General features: G+C 45.7%; 1 protein-coding gene across 27 annotated transcripts in view; it reads right to left on the reverse strand.

The window, feature by feature from the left end:
- KALRN (kalirin RhoGEF kinase) overlaps window positions 1-27,681 on the reverse strand; it is a 711,287-nt gene that overhangs the window by 133,180 nt on the left and 550,426 nt on the right. For 6 of the 27 annotated variants that reach the window (XM_039477095.2, XM_039477094.2, XM_039477091.2 and 3 more), the window contains exon 1: window positions 7,198-7,461. The exons of 18 other annotated variants lie outside the window; for them this stretch is intronic. In XM_039477095.2, the coding sequence (XP_039333029.1) occupies window positions 7,198-7,282 (85 nt within the window). In that variant the 5' untranslated portion in view covers window positions 7,283-7,461. Of the gene's footprint in view, window positions 1-7,197; window positions 7,476-27,681 lie in introns of those variants that run through there. 3 more of the 27 variants (XM_010352435.3, XM_039477086.2, XM_074404228.1) reach the window with 3 other exon arrangements.

Below are 27,681 nucleotides of genomic sequence, written 5' to 3' on the forward strand. Positions count from 1 at the left end.
TCTATGGCTAGTATTACAATTGCTGCTATAGTTAACAGCTGATCTTTTTAAAAGCATTTTATACGCATGGCATTCTGCAAGGCCCCTTACTTACACGGTCTTAACCAATCTTCACAACAGCACAGTGGAGTGAACGCCATTATGATTCCTTCTTGTCCACTCTCCCAAGCACGTAGCACAGGGCTGGCATGCAGTCAGCATAAATATTTGTCAAGTAAATTAAAACACTGTTGCATAAAAAGGGATGTTCAAAGATGGAATGACTATGAAAGGGTAAGCTTCAAGAACAGGGACACGACTGGGCATGGTGGCTCACACCTGTAATCCCAGCACTCTGGGAGGCAGAGGTGAGAGGACTGCTTGTGTCCAGGAGTCCGAGAGCAGCTTGGGCAACACAGTGAGGACTTGTCTCAAAAAAAGAAAAGGAAAGAACAAGGACAAAAAGAGGGGGAAAAGGGGACCCGAATTAAGTTCAATCAGAGAGAAAAACGTGAATAGATATTAACCAAGAAAACGTGTACAAGCTGCTCTGGGAGAGACAGATGTGATGATGGGACTCTGCCTTCTTCAGTCTTGGGACAGAAGAGTCCCTTCAAAACAGACCAGGTAGGTTAAATTCCAAATGGCTCCAGGTGGTGCAGTCACTCCCAAGAACAGATCATTCCACAGTCAACACCCGATTTTCAGTTTGGGTACTATCTCTACCCTTCTCAGTTGGGTCAGTCCTGCCTCTCTGTTCAGAGGAAGACAAGCCACATGCCCAGGAATGAAAAAGTTGAGAAAAGAGTATCAGAAAAGGATGCTAGTTCTGATCCGACTACTAAGAGTTTAGATCTCCATTTTCTCCTGTATGAAAGGAGTAGGTGGAATGAAATGATTCCTGGTGTTCCTTCTGGCTCTAGCTTTCCATGATTTAGTCCCTTCTGAAAGAGTACTCACTTCAAAAAGATGGGCAATTGCTTCTTGGCCTTTTGGCTAAGGTCAAGTGCAAAAAGATGGGCAATGTTTTTAGGGTAGAAGAGAACAGTATGAAGATTCTCAAAAGGAATACCACAAAACAGAATATTGACAACGCGACTCCAGAAGGAATGCCCAGTGTTGTATGGGCTCAAGAGTAAAGTCCCCAACATTCAACTTGCTTTTTTTAAGTTATTTTGCATTAAAAAATACAGACTCATAATTTGAATCTTTTTATCCCAAGATAGGACTTATAAACCTATACCCTCTGGAACCATTGGGGCTACATGCCTACAGGATTAGCAGTGATTGTTGGATGTGCAGCTGTACCACAGGAGGGATATTCAGCTTCAGTCTTCGATCTCCACCTCACCCCACTACCGTCAGACACTCCCATTTCTACCAGGCTGTTGTTTGACTGGCAGTCAGTACTCTTATCGAGGTACTACTAATTGATACTGTACCTAGGTAATAAATTATACACCTATTACTGTTCAGTAGATCAGAGAGTCAGACATGGAAAGAGAAGCATAGGATCTGGGTTGAAAACAGTAAATATGTGTGCTACTCCTTCCCAGATTGAGTATATCCCTGGTTGATTCTGCTGAGACATTTAATTAAAAAAAAAAAAAAAAAAGAAAAGAAAGAAAGAAAGTAATAGAGTACATCCCTGGGAAGCAAAGAAAACCAAGAGACATACTGCAAAAGCATACAGCAGGCACTCTCTCTGTATCCACAAGTTCTACATCCTTGGGTTAACTAAACTCTGATAGAAAATACTGTATTTAGCCGGGCGCGGTGGCTCAAGCCTGTAATCCCAGCACTTTGGGAGGCCGAGGTGGGTGGATCACGAGGTCAAGAGATCGAGACCATCCTGGTCAACATGGTGAAACCCCGTCTCTACTAAAAATACAAAAAATTAGCTGGGCATGGTGGCGCGTGCCTGTAATCCCAGCTACTCAGGAGGCTGAGGCAGGAGAATTGCCTGAACCCAGGAGGCGGAGGTTGCGGTGAGCGGAGATCGCGCCACTGCACTCCAGCCTGGGTAACAAGAGCAAAACTCCGTCTCAAAAGAAAAAAAAAAAAAAAAAGAAAAAAAAAAAATACTGTATTTGAGGGATGTGAAACCCACGGGCACAGAGGTCTGTCCGACTTTTCATATCTGAAGGTTCAGTAAGGCCAACTATGGAACTTGAGCATCCTTAGAGTTTGGTACCTGCAGGGGGTCCTGGAACCAATCCCCTGTGGTTACTGAGGGACAACTGTACATGCTAAATAGTCAATTCAGTTTTCACCATCATAAAGGCACTTCCGAGGCCGGGCGCGGTGGCTCATGCCTGTAATCCCAGCACTTTGGGAGGCCAAGGCGGGTGGATTACTTGAGGTCAGGAGTTTGCGATCTGCCTGGCCAACATGGTGAAACCCTGTCTCCAAAAAAAATAAAAATAAAAATAAAAATAAAAATAAAACATAAAGGCACTTCCTAGAAGATGAAGAAATAAAAGGATACACATCAAGGTCCCAAGAACTTTATCCCTTGGGTGGTGAATTTTTATTTTTGTTTTTATTTCTTTTTTGGATACAGAGGCTCTATCACCCAGGCTGAGTGCAGTGGCACTATCACAGTTGACTGCAAACTTCAACTCCTGGGCTCAATTGATCCTCCCACCTCAACCTCCCATGTAGCTGGGACTACAGGCGCATGTTACTACCCCCAGCTAATATTTTAATTTTTTGTAGAGATGGGGTCTCCCTATGTTGCTCAGGCTGGTCTTGATCTCCTGGGCTCATGGAATCCTCCTGCTTTGGCCTCCCAAAGTGCTGGGATTACAGTGGATGGTGAATTAAAGTCAAAAACTGTGAATGCCACAACGGTTTCTCTTTGAAGTTACCAACACCTTTCTAAAGGAACTTGGTGTCATAGTTTCACATACTAAACTCTGTTTATAAAGTTGGTCTATATTAATTTAAGGGCCAAGGAAGAGACATTTACATCAAGTCATAAAGTTGCTGGTGGGGAATTCTGGAACAAAATAGGATAAAAGAAAGTTATACAGATAAAAATGCCTTTTGCCCTGTGATTCCTCATAACACTTACTTGTACCCCATGACATTAGAGTCAAGCAGGAAGCATTACCCATGTAAAGAAAGAATCATAGAAACTGACCCCTGCACCTCCCAATGAAGTGATTCAGCTTGGGTAAGTCCCACCTCTTTCCTCTCTTTACCTCTGAGACGTTCAGGCAGCTGGACTATCTTAGTCTCTGTGTGAGGCCACAATGGCACATGGGCTTGGGATGCAAGGACAGCACTGATACAGCAACAAACAAGTAAAAACAAACCCCATGCACACTGCGGGGAAGCAGAGGAGGCTGGTGATCAGGAAAGGCTTTCAAAAGGGAACTTCTGCCCACCTGCCTAAAGTTAATTAAAGTTGACTAGAAACTTAAGTCTCTTGTCTGGGCATGGTGGCTCACGCCTGTAATCCCAGTGCTTTGGGAGGCCGAGGGGAGTGGATCATTTGAGATCAGCAGTTCAAGACCAGCCTGGACGACAAGGTGAAATCCCATCTCTACTGAAAATACAAAAAATTAGCTGGGTGTGGTAGCGCACACCAGTAGTCCCAGCTACTCAGGAGGCCAAGGCATGAGAATTGCTTGAACCTGGGGGCAGAGGTTGCAGTGAGCCGGTCACCCCACTGTACTTTAGCCTGGGTGACAGAGGGAGACTCCATCTCAAAAAAATAAAATAAAATAAGTCTTTAAAACTGGCTTCTACCAAGAAAGGTCAGAAAAATCTCTGGGCCCCTTGATCACAAATTTTAGTGCAATTCACATCTTAGTAACTTCCAGGTGATCTGAAATCCTTTCTAAACTGACCCACTTTTTCCAGCTTGAAGGACAGTCTAGGTAGTCAAAGCAATCCCAAAACTAACTCCCCACAGAGTGTGACATCAGTGATTTATCACCCCTTAGACACATGCATGCCATTATCTAGCTTTAAGTTGTTTTTCACCTTCAAAAAGACAGTTATAAATGCATTTGCCTTCTTTCTTCCTTCTCACCTGATATCTATTTCCCTTCTATCCTTGGTTTTCAGTTTTCCTGCCTTTCAACACCAGTTTCAAGGTAGGGAAGAAATATCATCTATCACCAACCCCCCTTGCTATACTCATACTCAATAGAATCAAAAAGGCTAAGTGCAGTGGTTCATGCCTGTAATCCCAGCACTTTGGGAGGCTGAGGCAGGAGGATCACTTGGGCACAGAAGTTTGAGTCCAGACTGGGTAACACAGTGAGACCCTGTCTCTACAAAAAATAAAAATTATTAGCCTGGTGTGGTGTCACACACCTATGGTCCCCACTACTTGGGAGGCTAAGGTGGGAGCCAGGAGATCCGGGTTGCAGTGAACCATGATCGCACCACTGCACTGCAGCCTGGGCAACAGAGTGAGACCCTGTCTCAAAAAAAAGTGGGCGGCAGAGGTGGAGGGAAAAACACAAGATAGTTGCTTTCCATACTCTTCCAAATCAAAAGTTCAGTGAAATTCATCCATATTCTCCTCAAATGTGATATTTAAAGACCACACAGGTATTTTACCTAAACCCCCGATTCTGACCCTAGTGATGACAATTACAACCACTCAGTATTCATCAGAGAAATTCTAAGCTAATTTCACTTAGCTTCAAGTCAAAAATAGCAAAAACATCCCACTTCCTCTTGGTTCTTTTACTTTTGTCCTTTCCTCAGACTTTAGAAGGAGGTATCCTTTAAATCCCGCATGACTAGAAGCCAGATGGTCAAGTCCCCTTGCCTTGAGAACCACAGCAGTAGGCTCTGAGTCATTGCCTCAGAGTAAAGCTACTCAAGCAGCACGAGACGGCCAAGTTCTCCCTGAGAGAGAAGGGATAGAGACCAAACAACCAACAGCCTTTATCTAAAAGGTGGAGTGGGGAGGCTGTATTTTCTCTAAGACCAGAGGAACTGGTTCAGCTGAAAAGGGAGGCAGTCAATCCCTTGCCGGACACACCCTCCACTTGAGGGACAGCTTCAAGACTCTCCCCTCAGCCCTTCTGGGTGTTGCAATTGGGCAAGCCTCTTCCCAAATAGTCCGCGGGGCTCTGGGCCTTGCACTCAGGCTCAACACAGACCTTATCTTTGCAATCTGCTTTCAAATTGATGCCTACAGGCTGAGTGGAGACTGTTTCCGGTTGGGGTGAGCCCAAGGGAGCCCCAGGGCATGCCTAACACCTCAGACGCAAGACCGCCCAGCTTAGCCACAGTCAGGAGTTTTCTTGTAGAGTGGCTAACTCACCTCCCACATCATCGTCCTCTGATGAGCCCTAGTTTTTCACCTTCACACGTTTCAGATCTAGGGGAGTGAGGAGTAAAGCTGGAGACGGCCCCAGGTACCCACCTTGCCACCCTTCTTTCCCCTTTTAAACTGCTCTCATTGCTTGGACCTCTGACTGCCTCAGTCTTCATCTGAGGGTCACTGGCCATCTTCAGCTCCGGCTCCTATGATAGCCACTCACACACCTCCTCTCCTAGCCACAGAGCCAGCAGGCAACGCCTTCACAGACCCCAGGCAGGAGGCTCCCAGCAGGCCCTGGAGCCAGCTCCCCAGCCCCTCCCCTGCCTCACAGCCAGAGGGGAAGTCGGGGCCATTCCCCAATAAAGCAAGGGCCAGCAAGACCCCCAGAGAGTTACCCTGCAGAGCAGCCGGGGCTGTCACACATCTGGACCCAAGAAGCCAGCTGCAGGGGCTTCAGATAAGCACCACCCCAGCCCCCACATTCCGTTTGACAGGAAGTGGACTCCCAAGCAATCCTGCAGAGAAACCCTTCCCAGGGAAAGCAGCACAGCCTTCGAGCAAACCCACCCACTCAGAGTCCTTTTGGCCATTTCCTGCTTCCTCTGTGCTTCATTCCTCCTTTCTCTCAATTCCCAGCCTTGGTTTTGAATGTTTCTGAATCAGACTAGGGGGTCCCTGGCCCCTCACATTCCTTCTCCATCTGAATTCTGGTTTTTAGGCTCAATTAGAGCCTGCTTCCAGGCTGTTCTAATTAAGTGCAGAGACTGAGACAATCTAATGCTAAGATTATGACCTTAATGACTCGGAGGAAAAGTCCTTCAGATTTAATCAATTTTGGTAACCTTAAATCTGCTCAGGACAGAAAATTTCTCAGGGATATGTTGTGTGCTAGTGGCACAGAGGATGGTGAAGGGTGGCCTAGATGAAGTTTATTCATCAGCAACTCAGCCAGAAAGTTTCATCGGGATTTTACATAGATGAGGATGGGATGGGAGACTGGGGTATTGTAAATGGGGGTGGAGGCCAGAGCCCCAGTAGGTGAAGGTTTCTAAAAGGGCAAATGGCAAGTAGAGGCTATATTCTCATTTCTACTCACACAAAAACAGTCTTCCCCCACTCTCCTAGTGTGTGTTAAAGTGACATGAGCAACCTTAGGAGCATCTGCTTATTCTATTTGGGAAGGTTCTGATTTCTTTTTCAGGAGAAGCTACCCAATTGAGAACCCCCCGCCCCGTGATCCTTCTCACCCTCCGGTTTGCCGGCTGCTCTGGGGGAAATTAGGTGCTTCCTGCAAGTCTCTTCCACAACATTAAGATTAGCAGAATAATTAAATACAGTCCTAATTGGGCACAGAGAGAGCTCTTGGTTAATTAATGAGCCACGCTCCTGCCCAGAGCTGCAAATCCACGCTGGTCTGTGAAAACCCAGGCAGAGAAAAAAATGTGCTCCAGTCCCGTAAGACAATTGTCACTTCGCAAAAATAGTTCCTGTTGTAGAGACAGGTGTCAAACACATTCCTGTAACCAGGAATCACACCTTAATCCCGCCGCTGAGACCCATGTGTAAATGAGAAGTGAGATACTTCTCCTACGCTACAGGGACACACCAGGCTCTTCGTCCCCTTCCCACCTCCGCGTCCGTACCCCACTCCCCAGCAGGCTGGCGCTCTGACATCCAAAGTCGCTACTAAGTGACTTCCCAAACTGCAGCTCCGCATCCAAGTCAGAACCTCACCGCGAGCCAGCGACCGCGCGCGTTCCGCCCGGGAAACTGTGAAACAGATCACAGCAAACTCTCTCCCTTCGCCGCCCTCCCGCCCCCGCCCCCATCCCCCTACCCCAGAGGCCTCCCCTGCCACCTTCCCTCGCGCTCAGCGCCACCAGTCTGGCTGAGAGAAAGCACCCAGGCCACCGGCAGCCACTCACCTCTGCACGGGAAGCAACAGCAGCACTTAGCAAAGAGCCACCCCAAAGAGGGACCTCGGGTGTAAGCCCGGTCGCCGCCCTTCATGCTGCCCGGACGCCCCAGCGCCTCCGCATGGCATGGGGCGTCAGCCCGGAGTGAGAACGCGGCGGGAAGCAAACTTCAGCGCCGCCGCCGGAGAGCCGGCTCCCGCGCTCGCTCCCGCCCTCCCCGCTGTGTTCTCCCAGCACCGCGGCCTCAGCTCTGACTTACTGGGATCCACAGCCACCTTGGGAAGCGGGGAGGGGCCGGGCGGGGAGGGAGGGCCTAAGGGGCGGAGTTCCAAGGTCCAGTTGTGTGCAAGAGATGAGCCTTGTGCAACGCTGCCCGGCGCGTGGGCACGGGGCACACAGGTGGAGTATGAGCCCCTGGCACCAAACAGGTACTCCTTCTTATGAGCAACTTCCTCCCTTCTAAGGCCACCACAATGGGCTTTGGCTTAAAAAATACAACCAGATAAGGCCAGAGAGGTGAGAGAGGGGCAGCCTTAGACGGTGCGAGACTCAAGGATGCTCTTTCCTCCTCGCAGACTCACTCGTTCCCTCCCCACAGTCTCCTCTGTATTGAAAACACCGCCAACCCCTTCCTTTCCTTCCGTGTAATGCTGATTACTAATATGATAACAGTGCCTCATCTTGATCGGCTCTCCAACTGTAATGATGTGAAAACACACTCTGGGTTTGGAATCAACAACCAATATCAAAGTTGTTTTGCCGCCTGCTAGCTGTTTGACCTTAGGCAAATCACTTCATCTTTTATCTTCAGTTTCCCCATTAAAAAAAAAAAAAAAAAAGGTTAAAGAATTCCTATATTACACAGTTGTAGATTTTCTTTCTAAAAACTTTTTTAAAAAATAGAGAAAGGGTCTTGCTATGTTGCCCCAGCTAGTCTTGAACTCCTGGGCTCAGGTGATCCTCCTGCCTAAGCCTTCCAAACCATTAGGATTAGCAATGTGAGCCACCACGTACAGCCAATGGTAGAATTTTAAAATATCTGTGGATATCTGCCAGAGTTGCTGATTTAGTAGGTAGGAATTGGGGCCTGAGAATTTGCATTGCTACAAGTTCCCAGGTGGTGCTGATGTTGTTGGTATAGGACCACACTGAAACCTACTCGAGATTCGGACTTTTTCCTTGCCTATTTGGCATCTGTGCCCTTTTCTTTTTGTAACAGCACCTTGACTTGCCTCTGAGGAACCAGTTATCCTCCCTTCTCAGGCCATGTTTCTGGGTGTGGCTAACGTCCTGCTTCAGAGGTGAAGTTTAATATTTCGAGGTGAGTAAGTGCCTACAGAGAAACTCTGAACATCTTACTTATGGTGCAAGACTTTCATTCACCATCCCCCTGCCAAATATGCCCAGTAGACCTATCATTCCTTTACTTATATCCCTATCCCTATCTTTTAAACCTTTTCCATGTTTCAAGGCCAAGCTTGCTTTCCACAACCCCCTTGAAGCCTACTTGGACCACATCAGTGGGACCTTTCCATGAACCACTGTATTACTCGCAGGGTGTCTCTCCCATTCCTTTGTGTCCAGCTTCAGGGCAAAGGGCCTTCTGGAAACACACAACACTCATAAAGAAGGCCCATTCATCAGAAAAAGGGGAACTTTTCGGGAGGAATGAAAAATAGAAGCTTGATCACCCAGGTAACCAATGCCTTCCTGGAAAGAAACACAGTCATGGGACAAGGCGTTTAAAAGTTACCAGAATTGGCTGGGCACGGCTGGGCGAGGTGGCTAACACTTGTAATCCCAGCACTTTGGGAGGCCGGGGCAGGCAGATCACAAGGTCAGGAGGTCAGGACCAGCCTGTCCAATATGATGAAACCCCGTTTCTACTAAAAAATACAAAAATTAACCAGCATGGTGGCACACGCCAGTAATTCCAGCTACTAGGGAGACTGAGGCAGGAGAATCACTTGAACCTGGGAGGCAGAGGTTGCCATGAGCCAAGATCGTGGCACTGCACTCCACCCTGGGTGACAGAGTGAGACTCCATCTCAAAAAAAAAAAAGTTACCAGGATTTGGGGCTTTCTTTCCCTTTTGGAACCATGCTGAGATTTGTGCTTTATTTATCTATGTGACAGTGAGGCATGATTGCTCGTGCTTGTAATCCTAGCACTTTGGGAGGCCAAAGCAGATCACTTGAGCCCAGGAGTTCAAGACCAGCCTGAAGAACACAGGGAGGCCCTATCTCTATAAATAATAAAAATACGTAAATGAATAAATAAATGAATGGGGCTTGGTGGACCATGCCTGTGGTCCCAGTTACTTGGGAGGCTGAGGTGGGAGGATCACTTGAGTTGGGGGATGTCAAGCCTCCAGTGACTCATGATTGTGCCACTGAACTCCAGCTTGGGCAACAGAGACCCCATCGCCCCCAGCTTGCCCCCCCACCTAAAAAATATGTGCCAAGGCATCTGCCACATGGTTGGGATGATTGAAGCATCACCTAATGAGTAACAATAGCTTACGTTGATTATCGAGTATTTATATGCCAAGCAGTTTCCTCCATGTTCTCCATATATTATCTCATTTATCCTCATAAAAAACCTTGTCAAGTAGGGTCCTCTTTTACCTTTGAATAAACTGAATTGATGAACTATGATGAGGCTTTAATGGTTTAATTCTAAAGAGAAACTCTAAAAAGCTTCATCCCTTTGGAACAGCAGAACCTAAAGTCAAAAATCTACCCTCTAATTCTACTACTGTCATCTCCCTGATGGTTTTCCCTGGCAAGGTAAGAATGTCACTGTCAAGCAGGAAATGTGCCTCTGGTGCTGTAACATATACAGAAACAGAAATGACGGTTCAAATAGCTCATGTTGGCTGATGGCTCATGCCTGTAATCCCAGCACTTTGGGATGCCAAGGTGGGTGGAGTGCCTGAGGTCAAGAGTTCAAGACCAGCCTGGCCAACATGATGAAACCCTGTCTCTACTAAAAATATAATAATCAGCTGGGCATTGTGGTGCACACCTGTAATCCCAGCTACTCAGGAGGCTGAGGCAGGATAATTGCTTCAATCTGGAAGGCTGAGGTTGCAGTGAGCCAAGATTGTGGCACTGCACTCCAGCCTGGGCGATGGAGTGAGACTCCATCTCAAAAAAAAAAAATTGCTCATGTTGCCTGCACCCAAGATTCCTGATTCACCGATCACCCCCTGATGATTGGTCAGTCTCATCTTGGTCAGGCTGAATTACTGCAGGATCCTTAATCCTCACACAGTTATCCTAGGTCCCAGTTCTGACCCGCAACAATTAGGACTATTAGTGAGTTCTCTCTTCTGTATCACCAAAGACAATACCTATTTTGTTTTTCTTGAAAGCCCAGACCAAAAATGTCCATAAAAATTAACTTTATTTGCTTGTGATCCATAGTATGGATGCTACGGTCTAAGGGTCAATATTTGGTTTACCCACCAAATCCATCTCTGTTTACAGTTTGAGGACATTATGATAGAAATTCAAAGATGTTTCAAAATTTCAAGGGGAATAACCAGTTTGTTTTTTACTGAAATCTTCCCTCTTGTTTCTTGTGTTCAGGTAACACTGCATCACTTTTTTGTCACAAATCTTTGCAAGAGATTAATGACATATTATCTTGCAGAAACTGGCTTGAGTTAGATGTTTGAGGAAGACCCAACTCTTACTTTAGAAATCAAATACCAGTAGACCCTAAAGTAGTCTACTATATACAAAATGGATCCATTGGGCATGTTTCCACTGATACTTTTTTTGTTTCTTTTTTTTTGAGCAGAGACTCTGTCGCCCAGGCTGGAGTGCAGTGGCACAATCTCAGCTCACTGCAACCTCTGCCTCCTGGGTTCAAGCAATTCTCCTGCCTCAGCCTCCCAAGTAGCTGGGATTACAGGTGCATGCCAACACACACAGCTAATTTTTGTATTTTAAGTAGAGACTGGTTTTCACCATGTTGGCCAATCTGGTCTAGAACTCCTGGCCTCAAGTGATCCTCCTGTGTTGGCCACCCAGAGTGCTGGGATTATAGGCATGAGCCACCACACCCAGCCTCTACTAATTCTTATAATCCAGGAATCCATCCTACTCTCAATTTTAAGGCATAAAACCATTAGGAACCTCTTCCTATCTTAAGTTGGTAAGGTCAATACATTTTTGGCCATCCTGGAGATTCATTCTGGGGTTAGACACCAATAACCCGAGAGTCCCATTGCCATCCTCACATGCCTTCCAGAATGAGACTAGCCAATGTCTGCAACCCAACAAGGAAATCTTGCATTTCTTTTTGTTTCTTTTCTTTTCTTTCTTTCTTTCTTTCTTCTTCTTTTTTTTAATGGAGACAGGGTTCTGCCATGTTCCCAGGACTGGTTTCAAGCTCCTGGGTTCAAGCCATCTGCCCTTATTGGTCTCCCAAAGTGCTGAGATTACAAGTGTGAGCCACCACACCTGGCCATGAAGGAACTCTTCAACAACATGGGGACACTAACTGTTTGTGGACGCATTCATTAATTCATCAAATACTTATTGAGTATCTACTCTGTATCAGGCTCTGTTCTAGGTACTGAGTCTACATTGGTGAACAAAAACAATTTCAGTCCTTCTGAAGCTAGCTACTAACACAGACTCATCATGAATGTGAGAGAAAAGTGAATCCATAACAGATATGTGACCAAGTTTATGAGCTGAGAGGTTTAGTAGAAGCCTACATCCTCTAGCCTGCTGCTAGATGTTTTAATATTCTCAAGACAACTTAGAAAGGATGGTGGAGGATACGGTTTTAAAACATTGGTGCTGATAAGAATCAGGAAGGAAGCATTAAACAATTTTAGGCACTAGCATTTTTTTTAGTTTCTGGGGTGGAACCAAGTTTGAGACCATTGCTGCCTGAGTCTCCCCTCCTCCCCACACACCCTGAGATTCACATCAATTGACTTTGGGTGCAACAAAGCACCAGTATTTTAAAAGTTCCCCAGGTGTTTGTAATATGCAGCATAGCTTGAAAACCACTGACTGGTACAGTATGATGGTTCTCAAACTTAAGTACACACCAGAATCACCTGGAGGGTTTGCTCAAACACAGATTATGAGGCTTCACTCCCAGAGTTGCTGATTTAGTAGGTAGGAGTTGGGGCCTGAGAATTTGCATTGCTACAAGTTTCCAGGTGGTGCTGATGTTGTTGGTACAGGACCACACTAAGACCTACTCGAGATTCGGACATTTGCCTTGCCTATTTGGCATCTGTGCCCTCTTCTTTTTGTAACAGCACCTTAACTTGCCTTTGAGGAACCAGCCCTCATCCCTTATCAGGCCATGTTTCTGGATGTAGCTGACATCTTCCCCTTGTCCACCCTCCACTTTTAGGATGAGCCTATGACATGGGCATGGCCAGGCAGCCAAGGGGATTGGTTCAGATTTAGCACATGACTCGAGTTTATGGAATGAGTATAAACCTTGAGACCGTAGCAAGAACCTCTGGGAAAACAACAATCTCTTTCCACAAGATTTCTATGTTAATGGAACGTTAGCCTAAAGCAGCTGCGAGTATTTTGCTATAACAGTGTCGGAAGAAGCTGTCTGAGAGTGAAGCCAACACAGGAAAAAGACGAGAAAGAGAAAAGAGAGGTAGGTTTCTCATGATATCACTTGAATAACTAGATGGGCTTTTTCCTAAAGCTTTATTTATTCCTGTACTTTACCTGCACTCACCTCTCGCTTATACAATCCTTTTTGTGTAAGCCAGTTGAATGTCTCTCATTCCAGGGTTTTCAAATACCTACCTACCCACCCCCAAAGTTCAGACTAAAAACCCCTGAGCTATAAGCAGTATCTTTAGAGTAAGTAGTCTTAATTTTCAACTAGATGGCTGAGTCTCATTTATATTTTTGACAGACTATGTCTTCAGTGATACCTACAGCCTAAGTCCATTTTACACGAATAAGGCTTTCTACCTACCTATGTGACCACTTTATGTCCCACCCTCATTTCCAACAACAGTGGATCCCAAAGAATTCCTGGTATCAGCCTGCAGACGTAGTGGGCCAGGCGTACCACAATGCTAGGCCTGGCAACAGGCACCAGTGTGACTGCCTCTGCCTCCACAGGCTTCAGTAATACTGGACCATGACCTTAGGGACCTGTCTCTTCCACCAACAGATATATGTCCATTTTTTTTTCCTTTAGGGTTATTCTCTTCAGATGGACAGGAATAGAGTTGTACTAAATCACAACCATTTCCCCACATTTCTTAGTGACAGCTCAGGACAGAGACAGAAAAAATAGCAACCATGCCCCAATTCAGGCCTAGAGATTCATGTGAGACCCTTCTTACTGTGATAAGTACTGAGACCTTTTATAGAACATAGGATCAGTGAGCTGTGAACATGGTTCCTGGTGAGTGCAGAGGCCAGGCCCTGCTCTCTTTAACTCCACTCCAATCATTCTCTTGCTTGCCTTTCCTCGCAGGGGTGATTCTCACTTCTAGCACTCACCCCCGATTCTGATTCTATAGGGTTTCTGTTATTTTTTTAGATGGAGTCTCACTCTGTCACCCAGGCTAGAGTGCAGGGGCACATCTCGGCTCACTGCAACCTCTGCCTCCCAGGTTCAAGTGATTCTCCTGCCTCAGCCTCCTGAGTAGCTGGGACTACAGGCTCACGCCATCATGCCTGGCCAATCTATAGGTTTTAAAAAGTTCTGCGGGGGATTTCAATGTGAAGTCATGGCTGAGAACCATTGACCTTGGGGCTCAAGGCCATTCACACTGTGGATGAGTTCCTACATTGTACAGTTTAGGTAACACTTGGACACAAATGGTTTTACTTTCTCAAACTCTGAAAATCAGTCCCTTGACCAATTCTTCCATTGCCTGCCATGCTCCCTACTTGCTAACTGCAGGTTCCTTAATTCTCATCTTCCCTGTGTAGATTTCTGATCTATGAACTGCCTGATTGCTAATACCAGGATAGTTCATAAATTTTCCCAAATTACCAAGCCCTGGCCTCCATTTGTGGCTGTGGCTTAAACATCTAAGATTCTTGCCAAGTACTAATCATTTATTCAACAAATAATTCATCTTGGAACAGTTACTATTCGCAAGTCACTAAGCTAACCTATATATGGGACTCTATAAGGAAAATGCAAATTAAATAAGGCCTGTTCCCTGAGAAAAGAACAGGGTGAATTCTAGTAGAAGTTGGTTTAATTTTCTGTGGCAGATAAAAGAAATAGAGCAGAACTGGACCTAAGATAGAAGTTTCTTCTTTATGTGAAAAACAGGAATTGAGACAATAGTCATCAGTAACCAGAAACACGTCAGATTAGAGAAAGGCGGAACAAGGTATACATTGTGTCTATATTTAATTTGAACTCTAAATAATTTAATTTAAACTCCAAATATGGTGGGGTTTTTTTGGGGAGGGTTGTCTATTTCTAGAGACATGGTCTTGCTCTGTCATCCAGGCTGAAGTGCAGTGGTGCAATCATGGCTTGCTATAACCTCAAAATCATGGGCTCCTACCTCAGTCTCTCAAATAGCTGGAACTACAGGCATGCACCACCATACCTGCCTAATTTTTTAGTTTTATAGATATGGGGTCTCACTACATTGACCAGGCTGGTCTTGAACTCCTGGCCTCAAGCAAAGTCTCCCGAAGTGCTGAGATTATAAGCATAAGCCACTGTGTCCAGCCTAAATATGATTTTTTTCAAAAGTGTATAATATCTTTGTGGGTAACTATTCCCAGGTAATATGTGTTATTTTAACAGTAATGTCTACAGAAAAAGTGTGCTTGCCAGAATCATGCATAGTAATCTCTTCTTCTGATCTCTGTTTAGTGTGGTCTGACCACAGCACCACTACTGGCCAATGGGTACCATCATCCACCTGGTGATAGACAGCTCCTGGACTCTAATGACTGAAACATTGCTGAGCTCAGCCCACATGTCTTCACCTACTGGCCTTTAAATGTGTTGCTCTGCACTTGCCCACCTGACATCTGTTTGCCTTTTTCTAGCTGTCTCACTTATCCTCAAGAGAGTTAGGTCCCCACCTCAGCCTGCAGTCACACTCTTTTTTTTTTTTTTTTTTTTTTTCCCCCAGGAAGTATTACTGATCACTGTCTGGTCTGAACCAGGTTCAAGGGACAGGGGGTGGTCCAGGCCATACTGATGAAGACTGTAGGATTACAAAGAGGACCCAGATGTCTCCCCAGAATGGCCAACATTCCTCTTCTGTGAGGACAGAGAGGAAGAGCTGCTGGCAACAAGGATAGGTTCCTGGATATCCGTATTGAGCAGCCGCCTGGGTTGGCCTGAGCTCAGGGGCAGATGAGCTATTTATCGAAGTGAAAGATGGCTGCAGCTGGAGTTGCTAAAAACAAACCACTCCAGGTTTTATCCACTTCCAAAAACGTTTACCTCTAAGTAGGTCAAAGTGTTCCTAAAGTAGGGCAGTAAAAGAGTGCCAGTCTATCACTCTGACTGAGTTTCAATTTAGGTAAGCTTACAATTGCTAAGTGTCCACTATGAGGGATGGCATTTTAATTCTGCCAATGCCACCTTCCCTCCTACGGGCACAAATTGCAGCTGCAGCGGCATGTAGATTCACAGGCAACAATGAAGAGGTTTCTGATGAATCAAATGGAAAGTGGATTTTGTCTTGCGTTAACTCAGGTGAATTTATTGAAGATTTCCAATAATAGAAAGGATACGCATCTGCCAATAATGGAATGTGGATAAGGACCTGCTCATCCTTCAACCAGTCCAAATAAATGAGAGGTATTTAGCCCATACATCCCCAGAGAAGACTTCCTCAGTCAAGATGCCTCGCATCAGAACATGACTCCCCACTCCCGTCCTCAGGCCCTCCTGCTAAAGCTTAAGCCAGTTCCCTCTATAGTTCTACATGCTAAGCCCGGTACTTCACATAAGAATTCTGCAAAGGTCCTTGATGCATGATCTGTCCTTCCTTTCTATAAATATTTATTGAGAACTTCTTACATGGCAGCCACTGTTTTAGATGCTGAGGATAGGGCAATGAATACATAGACAAAATCCCTGTATTTGTATGGGGGATTTGCAGAGGAATATTCACAAATATATCAGGTAGTGATAAATGCAATGAAGGAAAGGGGTAAAACAGAGAAGGGAGTATACAGCGTGATGCGAGAGGGTGGGAATTAGGGAAGACCTCTCTAATCAGGTGACATTCAAGCAGAAGGAAGTGTGACAGCAAGCCATTCAGGTATCTGCAGATCTGGGATATCTGGTGTGTTCCAGGCAGAGGGAGGAAGAGGTCAGGCCCCGAATGAGAGTATGTATGGCTTGGCCAGGCGTGGTGGCTCATGCCTGTAATCCCAGGACTTTGGGAGGCCGAGGTGGGCGGATCACTTGAGGTCAGGAGTTTGAAACCAGCCTGGCCAACATGGTGAAACCCCATCTTTTCTAAGGAAAAAAAAAAAAAAAAAAGAGTATGTATAGCTTGATTGGTGAATGGCTCAGTCAGGCAGGCTGTTCAGGTGAGTGGCAGACAGAATAATGTCCCCCAAAGATGTCCACATCCTCATCCCCAGAACCTATATATGTTACCTTACGTGGCAAAAGAGACTTTGCAGATGTGATTCCGTTAGGGAACTTGAGGAAGGGGGATTACACTGGATTGTGCTGGTGGGCACAGCGGAATCGTTAAGTGTTCTTAAAAGCAGAGAACCTTTCCCAGTGTGGCCTGAGGGAAACATTACGATGAAAGGAGGATCAGAGAGATGCAACCTTGTTGGCTTTGAAGATGGAAAAAAGGAACATAAGCCCAGGAATGTGATGGCCTCTGGAAGCTGGAAAAGGCAAGAAACAGCTTTTCCCTTCGAGCCTCCAAAACGGAATGCGGCCTTGCTTGCTAACACCGTGATTTTAGCCCATGGTGACTTGTGTTGCACTTCCAACCCACAGCACAGTACAATAAGTTGGTGTTGTCTGAAGACACCATGTTCGTGGTAATTTGTTACAGCAGCAACAGGAAATGAATACATAGGCAATGAATCAGAGAATAGGCTCCAGAAGAGGTATTGTAGATCCCCTCTGCAGTCACAGAAAGGACTTTGCTTTTACTCAAAGTGAGACAGCAGACACTGAAACGTTTTGAACTTAGAAGGGTCTTCAGCCTGAGCTGCCTCCCTGCAGTTGGGGGCAAGCAATGGCAATCATCTACTTGCCCTCCTGTGTACAAAGGTGAGGAACCAGACTTCCTGTGGCCTAGAGGACCATGTGGAAAAGTAAGGCAAGTGAGCAGAATCTTAGAATCAGAGATTCTGGCTAGAGCTGGTGGACATGGGGAGACAACTAGACAACCCAGTCCTACCACAAGGGCAAAGCAAGGGCAGACTGCTCAATAGCTGCCTATAGTGTAGAGGGCTGGTATTCAGAATGGCAATTAGTAGTAAACAGACTTCTCACGCTTGTTTGCAGGGTTTGGGTTAAGGCTGCAGTTTCACCCCCACATAGATCCTCGGTGAGGAGTTGTTCTCCAGGAGCAAGTGACACAGGGAGGGCAGGGTGGCAGTGAGAGGAGGGTCCTGACCACTCTGTCCTACCCAGCAGCATCAGAATCAGAATCCTGTTGCTGAGCGCTCCTCCAGATGTGGCCTGCAAGGGCTACTCCTCAAGGGCTTTGAGGTCCTCCATTGCTGCCTTCCCTGAGCAGACAGGATGGCCACATCACAGAACGTCCAGACCACTGCCTTTCCTTCTCTTTTCCTCAAGCCACATTCAGCGCATGTCATTCCTGGGTCCCTGTATTCTTTTAGGGGGAAAGTGCTTTCAGCTTAGCTAGCTGTAAGTGAGAAAACTGCACCATCTTTCCTCTGGGGGAGCATTCTGTTTGCTGGGGTAACCTCCTCTCCATCATCTCCAGCTTCTTCTCAGAAAGCACAGGCGATGGCAGCCTCTCTTCTGTGGGATCAAATTCTGAAGCTCTCATTTTAGCTCTGAGCTTCCAGCAGCTGGTTCATGTGGCTCCAAAAAGCATATTCAAGCTTCCACCTGACTTCCCCTCTGGATGATAAGGGGCATCATCATCATGTAGATGTCACAGAATTACAGTGGGCACCAGCAGGCATGAAAACATGCTGTTGAAATTGGCATTTAACGTAAGCAAAGTCTCAGCAGGCAGGCTGCAAATAGGAAAAATGCAGACCCAGAGAGACCAGCTCCTTCCCTAGACACCTGGGTCTTCCTGCTTCAGTTCTACTTGGAGGCAGCATGACACTGAGTTGTATTTAGAGAAGGATGTGGCCTGGCCTGACATATTGCTGTTTGAGGCTTTGATTCTAAGCCCTTTAATGTCCTAAATAGTATTAGATGGATATAGCCACAGGCAGGACATCTCAACCAGAACAAAGTAGGCCTGAGGCTATTTTCACAAAACTCTTCTCTGTCCTACTCTTCTTTGAATTAAAGAGTGGTATCCTCATGTACACCCAGCACTCACAGTATCAGCACAGCCTCCATCACCCAGGTCAGCCCATCTCCATAATGGTGTGGTCCTAATGTTACCTTCAGGTACCAGAATTAGTCACAGAAAGCGAATAGGTCATGGAGAGCTGCCAGAGGTACAAGCCAAGGAAAAACTTGAATTTTCAGCTCAAACACATCAGATTTTATCTCAGTCCTCTCGGTTAAAGCCAAAAGAAAGTTATGAGAATAAGTCATTATTTCCTGGGAAATCGCAGAGCCAGATGGACATGCTGTTGGTGGACTGTGGAAAGGACCCAGGGTAGGTTAGGAATAGAGACTGAGGGAAGGAAGTGGGTGCAGACAGGAGGTTATGCTGGTGCCTCCGAAAATCTATGGAGGTACAGTGGCTCACACCTGTAGTCCCAGCTACTTGGGGGTTACTGAGGCAGGCGGATCACTTGAACCTGGGAGGTCAAGGCTGCAGTGAGTCCTGATCATGCTACTGTACTTCATCCTGGGCAACAGAGTGAGACCCTGTCTGCAGGAAAAAAAGAAAAGAAAAGAAAAAAAAAAAACAATGGAAACTAGAAAGGGAACCTTGACCCCTTGAACATTCCTGGGGATGATTCAGGCTGGAAACACCTTGGACTCAGCCCTACAGATGTATAAGAACGCAGACAAAGGGCGGGCAGGGAACTTCACATTAATTGACCACCTTCGGTGGGGCATAACTGGGCTGGAAAGTCTACCTTGTTGGAGTTTAAGTGCTATTAATCAATTTTACAGATTTTTTTTTAAATTAGAATTTTTGGAAACGGGGTCTTGCTCCATTGCCTAGGCTGGAGTGCAGTTGTGCAACCACAGCTCACTGCAGCCTTGAACTCTTTCTTATACTCAAGCCATCCTCTCTCCTGTCTCAGCCTCCCAAGTAGCTAGGACTACAGATGTGCGATTATATCCGGCTTATTTCATAGATTTTAAGTGTCTTACCCAAGGTCATCATCTAGCCAGTAGCCAAGATTCAGACTCAGGTCTTGCATCCCAAGACCTTTTTTTGGAAACAGGGTCTCGCTCTTTTACCCAGGTGAGAGTGCAATGGCTCAATCACAGTTCACTGGAGGCTCGACCTCCTGGGCTCAGTGATCCTCTTACCTCAACCCTCCAAGTATCTGGGACTACAGGAACTCACTACAATGCCCAGCTTTTTAAAACTTTGTCCTAGAGACGGAGTCTTACTCTGTTGCCCAAGCTGGTCTGGAACTCGTGGGCTCAAGTGGTCCTCCTGCCTCAACCTCTGAAAGTGTTGGGATTACAGACCATCTTTTTATAGTCTAGTGCATACCAAGATAAAGCCACAGACAACTTTTGTTTTATCCTAAACAGGCTGTGCACATAATAATAAGGCCAACCTCACAGTTTAAAAAGCACTTTTACTTTACATTGCCACCCTTGAGCCTCTCAGCAACTCTATTAGATAGGCATTTTTATCAGCCTCCTTTTGCATAAATGTGGAAGCGAAACCCAGAAAGATTAAGTGACTTTCCATTTAAAATAAGTGGCTTTTCATTCCATACCCTGTCCTCTTCCCAGCCCATCTGATTCCCTGAGAACTAAATTCTCTTCTGTTTTTGCAAAGATTTGCCAGTACCCTTTAAAGGAAAACGCAGTAGATTACAATACATTAGGTTGGGCCATTTGAAATAGCTGACATTCAACTCTTTTTTTTTTTTTGAAATGGGGTCTCGCTTTGTCACCCAGACTGGAGTGCAGTGGCACAATCTAGGCTCACTGCAACCTCTGCCTTCCTTCCCATTGCAGCCCTTCCCCCACCCGCACCAGCTGGGACCACAGGTGTGTGCCACCATGCCCAGGTAATTTTTTGTATTTTTGGTAGAGAAAGGGTTTCACCATGTTGCCCAGGCTGGTCTAGAACTCCTGAGCTCAAGTGATCCACCTGCCTTGGCCTACCAAAGTGCTGGGGTTAAAGGTGTGAGCCACTGTACTTAACCATTTTTACTACAAAAATGGAGATTTCAGGCAGTCCAAACTAATAAATTGGACCTCAAAATGAAGATATTTGTGCTATGATTATATGCATCAAAAATGGGATACTTTGGCTGGGCACGGTGGCTCATGCCTGTAATCTAGCATTTTGGGAGGCCAAGACAGGCAGATTGCTTGAGCTCAGGAATCCAACACCAGCCTGGGAAACATGGTGAAACCCCATCTCTACAAAAAAATTAAAAAATTAGCTGGGCATGGTGGCAAGCGCCTGTTGTCCCAGCTACTTGCCACTGCACTGCAGCCTGGGCAAGAGTGAGACCCTGCTTCCAAAATAAATAAATAAACACAGGATACTTTGGTTAATCCCTTTAGATTAACAAAGGTACCTACTGATACAGAGAGAAAAAGGCACATTTTCAGAAGTGGAAGGGATCCTAGGGGTAATTTAGGAAGACATGAATAAAAGGTAATAAAAATGCTACTCTAGAACAAATAGCAATATGAATGACTGTAGGAATAACTAGGAAAAGAAGTCCAGCCTGCAGGGATCCTCTGAGTGGAAGGCACTTGCCTCTAAGTTCTGTGCCCAAAGAGGACAATAGATCAGGTGTCTGGGAGTAAGAAACCAGGGGGTATGCAAAGTCCAAGGGTAAGGATGGACTGTGACGTTCTCAAATCCAAGGACATCTGAAAGGACTATTAATCCATAAACACAAACAATCATTTTAAACAAGTCAGGATTGAATTTAATTAAAAACATTTTGTTCTGCTCTAAGCATTTAATAAAAGGATTTACAGAGATATTGCTAGGCTCTTACAGCTTAGGAAAGAAGTGTCTAACATTTTATCTGGAAATTGTATTACTTTCTTCTCGATACAGATCAGAAAGGGAGGGAGAATAAGAATTAGCACTGGTGAATTTAAATTGGGGGCTTGAACGGGGGAGAACAGGAGGAGAAATGGGTAGAAAGTGTATGGATTTCAGTGCTATAGATGAAGAATATTCTAGCCATTACAATTGCACTAAAATCCAACAGGCTTTCTCTAGAAGTAATAAGCCCCCAGTCCCTAGAAGTGCTCAAGTAATGCTTGGCTGACCACTTGTCAAGGACACTGAGGAAGAGGTTCCTTGCATTAGGAAAGAGAGTGAGCTAGAACACTTTTCACCTGCTTTTCAATTCTAGGATCCCAAGAGCCAAAAGAAGCCAATGTTCTGCAGTGAAATTAAATCTAATCAAGAACCGGTTTTATCCAGTTATAAAAAGACAAAGTTTCAACTCTAACTTTTTATAATTCTGAAAAATGTCAAGGAGCTCCTTTTAGAATCTTTCCATCTATCTTTAAACACACTTTTCTTCAAAAATTATCTGCACTCAAATAAATTACAATATTTCTTATTCAATGCATTATTTTTGGATTTCAGTTATTCTTATCCAATGGTATCGTAATTTTTAAAAACACTGTACCACGCTTTTTCACTGCAAACATACTGTAATTCAGCTATGCTAATATAGAGGAAAATGTTGTGGGCTACTATGGAAACTTGCTCTCACCCTCATTGATCATATTCTCATGTATACTTTTGCTTCTATGAGGAAGTGAGTTCTGAATCTCAAAGGACTACCTCATATCTAGTCAATTACAGATACAATCCTGCAAGAATGAAGAAGGACTGAAGGATCATACTTCAATCCTGCAATTGAGGATTGTATGATAAAGTAGATCAGCAAATTGTAATTTATAACATGTCACTTCATACCTGAAATAAATGTTTAGGGAATATTCATCCTCCACTTATTAGCCTTCCATGGTGAAGCCATGTTAGGCATTACAGAATAAATGAAAAACCTGAGGGTCATGCTTCTAATGCAGAATTATACTTAAAAGTAAGAGGGAGAGAGAGGCCTTTGGAGGACTCTCCTGGTAGGCAGAGGAGCCTTTAAGTCCCTAGATTTGACAGCAGAAGGGACAAGAAAGGCAGGAAGCCTGAACTTTTTGGTGTTTTGGCTGCTGGCAACAGAAAGTGCAGGGAACTTCTATCCTGCAGACAATCTGTTGAACAGGCTGAGCCAGCACCAGGGGTTGGCAGGCCACTATCAGAGCTGGACCAAGCCTGCTGTCCAGAGTGCTTCTTGGAGTCATTCTGCGCCCCCAACCCTCACCGGAGACATCAGAATCTTACTAGTGGCAAAGCACCCACAGGTGCTTGGATTGCTGCTACTCCTCCTAGAGAGTGGGGCATTTGGGGCCAGAGGTGAGAGGGAGAATGGGAAGGTGGGTATGTGCGACTATAATGGGGTTGATGCTCTTTAGATTCAGCTAGACTGGTTAACAAAGGGAGCCAAGTCAGATGGGAGAAAGAACCAAAGTGCCTGTCTCAAAGGCCTTCAGACTTGGGAGGGTACAGAACAGTGGTCAAGTGAGACGTCGAGAGACGGACAGGCAGGGATTAAAATTTAGGCCCACTGCTTGTCAGCTATGTGACTTTGGGCATGTTACCTAATCTCGCTAAGATTCAGTGTCTTTATTTGTAAGATGAGGAAAATATTATTTTTACTAGCATTAAAGCAACCCAGAACCCGGCCCATGGTAAAGCTCAATAAATGTTAGTTTTTGTCAGTTGGTGCCACACTTAACACAAGTTGACAGTATCAAACTTGCCCAGCATTCTCAGGCTGTTGCCTAGCATTCTCAAGCTTTCTCTACTGTTCGCTACCACCTTCCATAGCATGGAGAAGCTGTTGCTGGGGCCAGGTAGGTGATAACAGCAGAAATCATCAGGAGGCCCCAAGGGAGAGGACTCCTCATGAACAAGCCAGGGGTGCCATGGGCCACTGCCCCTCTCTTCTAGAACATCTGCTTCTGAGGCTCATGGGGGAAGCCTTGGGCTTGGTTTCATAAACAGAGAGGTACAACCTTACAGCTTCTCCAGACCCTCAGCCCCAGCCAGGGAAGAAAGTGCACAGGTAAAGGAATACAGGTGTCCTATTTAGCCAGGTACAGAAGAACCTAGACTGGTTATTGGAGTCTGGGGCAGAATTACCAGCACCAACACTTTAAAAAAAAAAACCATCCTCACCATTTTTAAGTGTACAGTTCAGTGGCATTAAGTTCATTCACATTGTCGTGCAACCAACAACACCATCCGACTCCAGAACAGTTTTCGTCTTGCATAACTGAAACTCTGTACACAACAGGCACGAATTCCCCATTCCCTCCGGCCCCTGACAATCACCATCCTTTCTGCCTCTATAAAGTTGACTACTCAAAGGTATCTCATTTAAATGGATCCTATAGTACTTGCCCTTTTGTGTCTGGGTTATTTCACTTATAATTTCCCTAAGGTTCGTTCATGTTGTAGCATGTGTTAGAATTTCCTTCCTTTTTAAGGCCCAATCATATCCCATTGTATGCATATATTCCATTCACCTGTTGCTGGACACGAGTTGCTTCCACCTTTTGACTATTATGAATAATGCAGCTATGAGCATGGGTGTACTAATTTCTGTTTGTGTCTTTGCTTTCAATTCTTTTCAGATACATGCCCAGTTGTTGGATGGATAGATAAAATGATAATCTTATTTTCACTTTTTCAAGGAATCCCATACTGCTTTCCATGGCAACTGTACCATTTTACATTCCCACCAGCAGTGTACAACGCTTCCAGTTTCTCCAAATCCTCACTAACACCTGTTATTTTCTGTGTATGTTTGAAACCATAGTCATCCTTTGCAGTGGCATGTCATTGCGGTTTTGGTGATTATTTTTCTAGCAATAATTAAAGATGTTGAGTACTTATTGGTCACTTGTATATCTTCTTCAGAGAAATTTCTGTTTAAGTCCTTTGCCCATTTTAAAATCTATTTTGTTGCTGCTGCTGTTGAGTTGCCAGAGTTCTTTATATAATCTGGATATTACCCTTAACCCTTCTAATACAGCTTTAAGTATCTCCTAAGCTTGACACCCTGGGGGTGCTGAGTCCACAAAGCAGTGGTTCTCAACCCTAAAGGAACATCAGAATCACTGAGTAACTTTTTTTTTCTTTTGAGCTGGAGTCTCACTCTGTCACCAGGCTGGAGTGCAATGGTGCGATCTTAGCTCACTGCAACCTCCAACTCCCTGGTTCAAGCAATTCTCCTGCCTCGGCCTCCCAAGTAGCTGGGAATAAAGGTGCCTGCCACCACGCCCAGCTTGTATTTTTAGTAGAGACAGGGTTTCACCATGTTAGCCAGGATGGTCCCGATCTCCTGACCTCATGATCCACCCGCCTTGGCCTCCCAAAGTGCTGGGATTACAGGCGTGAGCCACTGCGCTTGGCTGCAACGTTTTTTGTTTTGTTTTTTTCCTGAGACAGGGTCTTGTTCTTTTGCCCAGGCTGGAGTGCAGTGGCATGAACACAGCTCACTATAGCCTTGAACACCAGGCTCAAGCAATCCTCTCACTGCAGCCTCCTGAGTAGTTGGGACTACAGGTGCATGCTAATATGCCCAGCTAATTTTTTTTTTTTTTTTTCCAAGAAGGAACTTTAAACATATACTGATGTCCACATCCTTAGCAGCTGGATTAATTGTTCTGGGTGGGTGTGAGGCACCAGTATTTTTAGAAACCTCCTCCAGATGGTTTCTAAGGTACATCCAGAGTTGGAAAGCCCTGCTACAAAGGCTTGTCTCTTGGGAGGTGCTGCCCTCCACCACATGCTGCTGTGAAAATGAGAAGAGACTGGAAATGTGGGATGAGCGCTGGAGGGCCCAATCCCAGTGAAAAGCCCTAAGATGTCAGGGTGGCACTAAAGTATCAGGAAAGGCAGCCCTTTCCCAATTGTGTCACACAGCCCCACTCTTTGTCACCAACCCCATCATGAGTGACACCACAGACATATCAGGAGGAAATAACCAACCACTACTCCCATAGAAGGCAGAGGAGGAAAGGTCAGAGAGGAGCCCCCAACACTACCAGAAGCTCAACAGGTGCTGGGAGCCCTGGTCTGTGCCAGCTTGGCCACAGACTTCCCTGTGGCTTTGGGAGGTCACCTTGCTTTCCTGAGCCTGAGCGTATTCCTGGAAGAGAGGAGAGCAGGCTAGTGCAGTGGTTCTCAACCCTAACTGCATCTTAGAGTCACCTACGAAACACTTAAAAATACTGAGCTTCAGGCCCCATCCAGAGATTCTGATTCCATTGGTTCTAGAGTGGTCTGGACATTGTCATTTGGAAAAGCTCCCAGATGATTCTCATGGGCAGCCGGGGTTGAGAACCCTGGTCTTGTGGATTATCAAGAACCATCCTGTGGTTCTTTTGTTGCCATTTCTGGGGTGACAGTCATGGCCTGAGCACTCACGAGGTGCTCAGCCATCACAAAGTCCCTGCTCACACAGCCCGTGAGAGTGCTGACTCGGTGCCCACTGCAAGTGCTAAGAGGGTCAGTTCTCTTAGTTCTCTTAGAGGAATTGAAAAAGGAATTGATTCCAACCTCCCTGACACCAGGTGAGACCATTCTGTCCTATTCCACAGAGGAATGTTTTATTCTCAATCTAGCTGTGCATAACTTATAAGGTAAAGCACCCACTGGAGACAAATTACTGCTGAGAAAAGAAAAGGCGGTTTGCCAGCAGGCAGCCAGCTGGAATAGGAGAAGGAACAGCTTATTGGGTCTTGGCTAAGGCCAGCGCTCTGGGCACACTCCAAAGAGAGAAGGAAAGGGCTTTGAGGCTGTGGCATGTGCAAAGGGCATAAGGGCATAAGGAATGGTCCATGGAGAATGCAGACTTACGTCCCCCCTCCTTTTTTTTTTTTTTTTTTTGACAGGGTCTTACTCTGTCACCCAGGCTGGAGTACAGTGATGTGATCATGGCTCACTGCAGCCTCAGCCTCCCGGGATCAGGTGATCCGCCCACCTTAGCCTGCCAAGTAGCTGGGACTATGTAGTTGCACACCACCCTGCCTGGCTAATTTTTATTTTATTTTTTGTAGTGACAGGGTTTTGCCATGTTTCCCAGGCTGGTTTTGAACTCCCAAGCCTGAGAAATCCACCTGCCTCAGACTCCCGAAGTGCTGGGATTACAGGAATGAGCCACTGCGCCTGGCTGACTTAGGTCGTTGACTACTGGGAGTTGGGCACCTCTGTATCTGGAGCCCGCGTGGGTAAGAAGACAGTGAGACCCCACAGGTTGCCATTTGAAGGCTCAGCATAACTGGCCTAAGCTTGCGGAAATACCAACCTGGAAATAAAAAGAGCCAAGGAAATGGGTGATAGGCACTGCTGGTACCTTTAAGAAGCCATGCTGGTTGGCAGAGTGAAGTGGAAAGTTCTATGACAGCCTCCCTCCCAGGTCTGTCTCTTGTCTCTGTTTTCCATCCCTGGTCCTCAGCTCCTATTTTTAGTTAAATCTCCACTAATCTGTCCTATGGTAGAGAGAACCCCCAGTCCTGTGCAGTTCTCACCCTGAATGCTTCCACCTCCCGCCTTGGGATCACAGATTGACTCTGACACTGCTCTCTAATTTTCCATCTTGGGTTTCCTACTACCAAGGTGTACATGTGGCAGCCCCAGCAGCAAGGGAGTGCACATTTTACCCAGCCTCGGGCTAGGGCGGCCAGGCCTAGGTCAGGAAGTTTCCAGTCTTCCCTTGAAGCTGAGTCCCTCCTGATGAAAACAACCCACACATGGGGATCCAAGGAACACTAGCCTTTCTTGGCAAATGAATTGCTGTGCAGATGGGTCTCTTAACTGGACTTGCGGCAGTGTGTAGTTATTTTGCTGGATAATCTATGGCAAATGATATAAGAGCAAAAACATATCATGACAACTAAGGTGCATTAAAGGCCAGGCACTGCTGACTCCATTACCTCATTTTACGCTCACAATAATCTACCTCCTGTGTACCTGTTCTCCTCTTGGCTAGACTTCAAGCAGAACCAGATTCCTGAGTTCCCTTGATTTTCCTCTTGTGCTCGCAATTTCAAATTCCCACACAACTTCTTGACACAGTCCCTCCTTAGTCCTCAGAGGACAGCGGGGAA

Source organism: Saimiri boliviensis, chromosome 8 (assembly GCF_048565385.1).
Source record: "Saimiri boliviensis isolate mSaiBol1 chromosome 8, mSaiBol1.pri, whole genome shotgun sequence".
NCBI classification, from domain to species: domain Eukaryota; kingdom Metazoa; phylum Chordata; class Mammalia; order Primates; family Cebidae; genus Saimiri; species Saimiri boliviensis.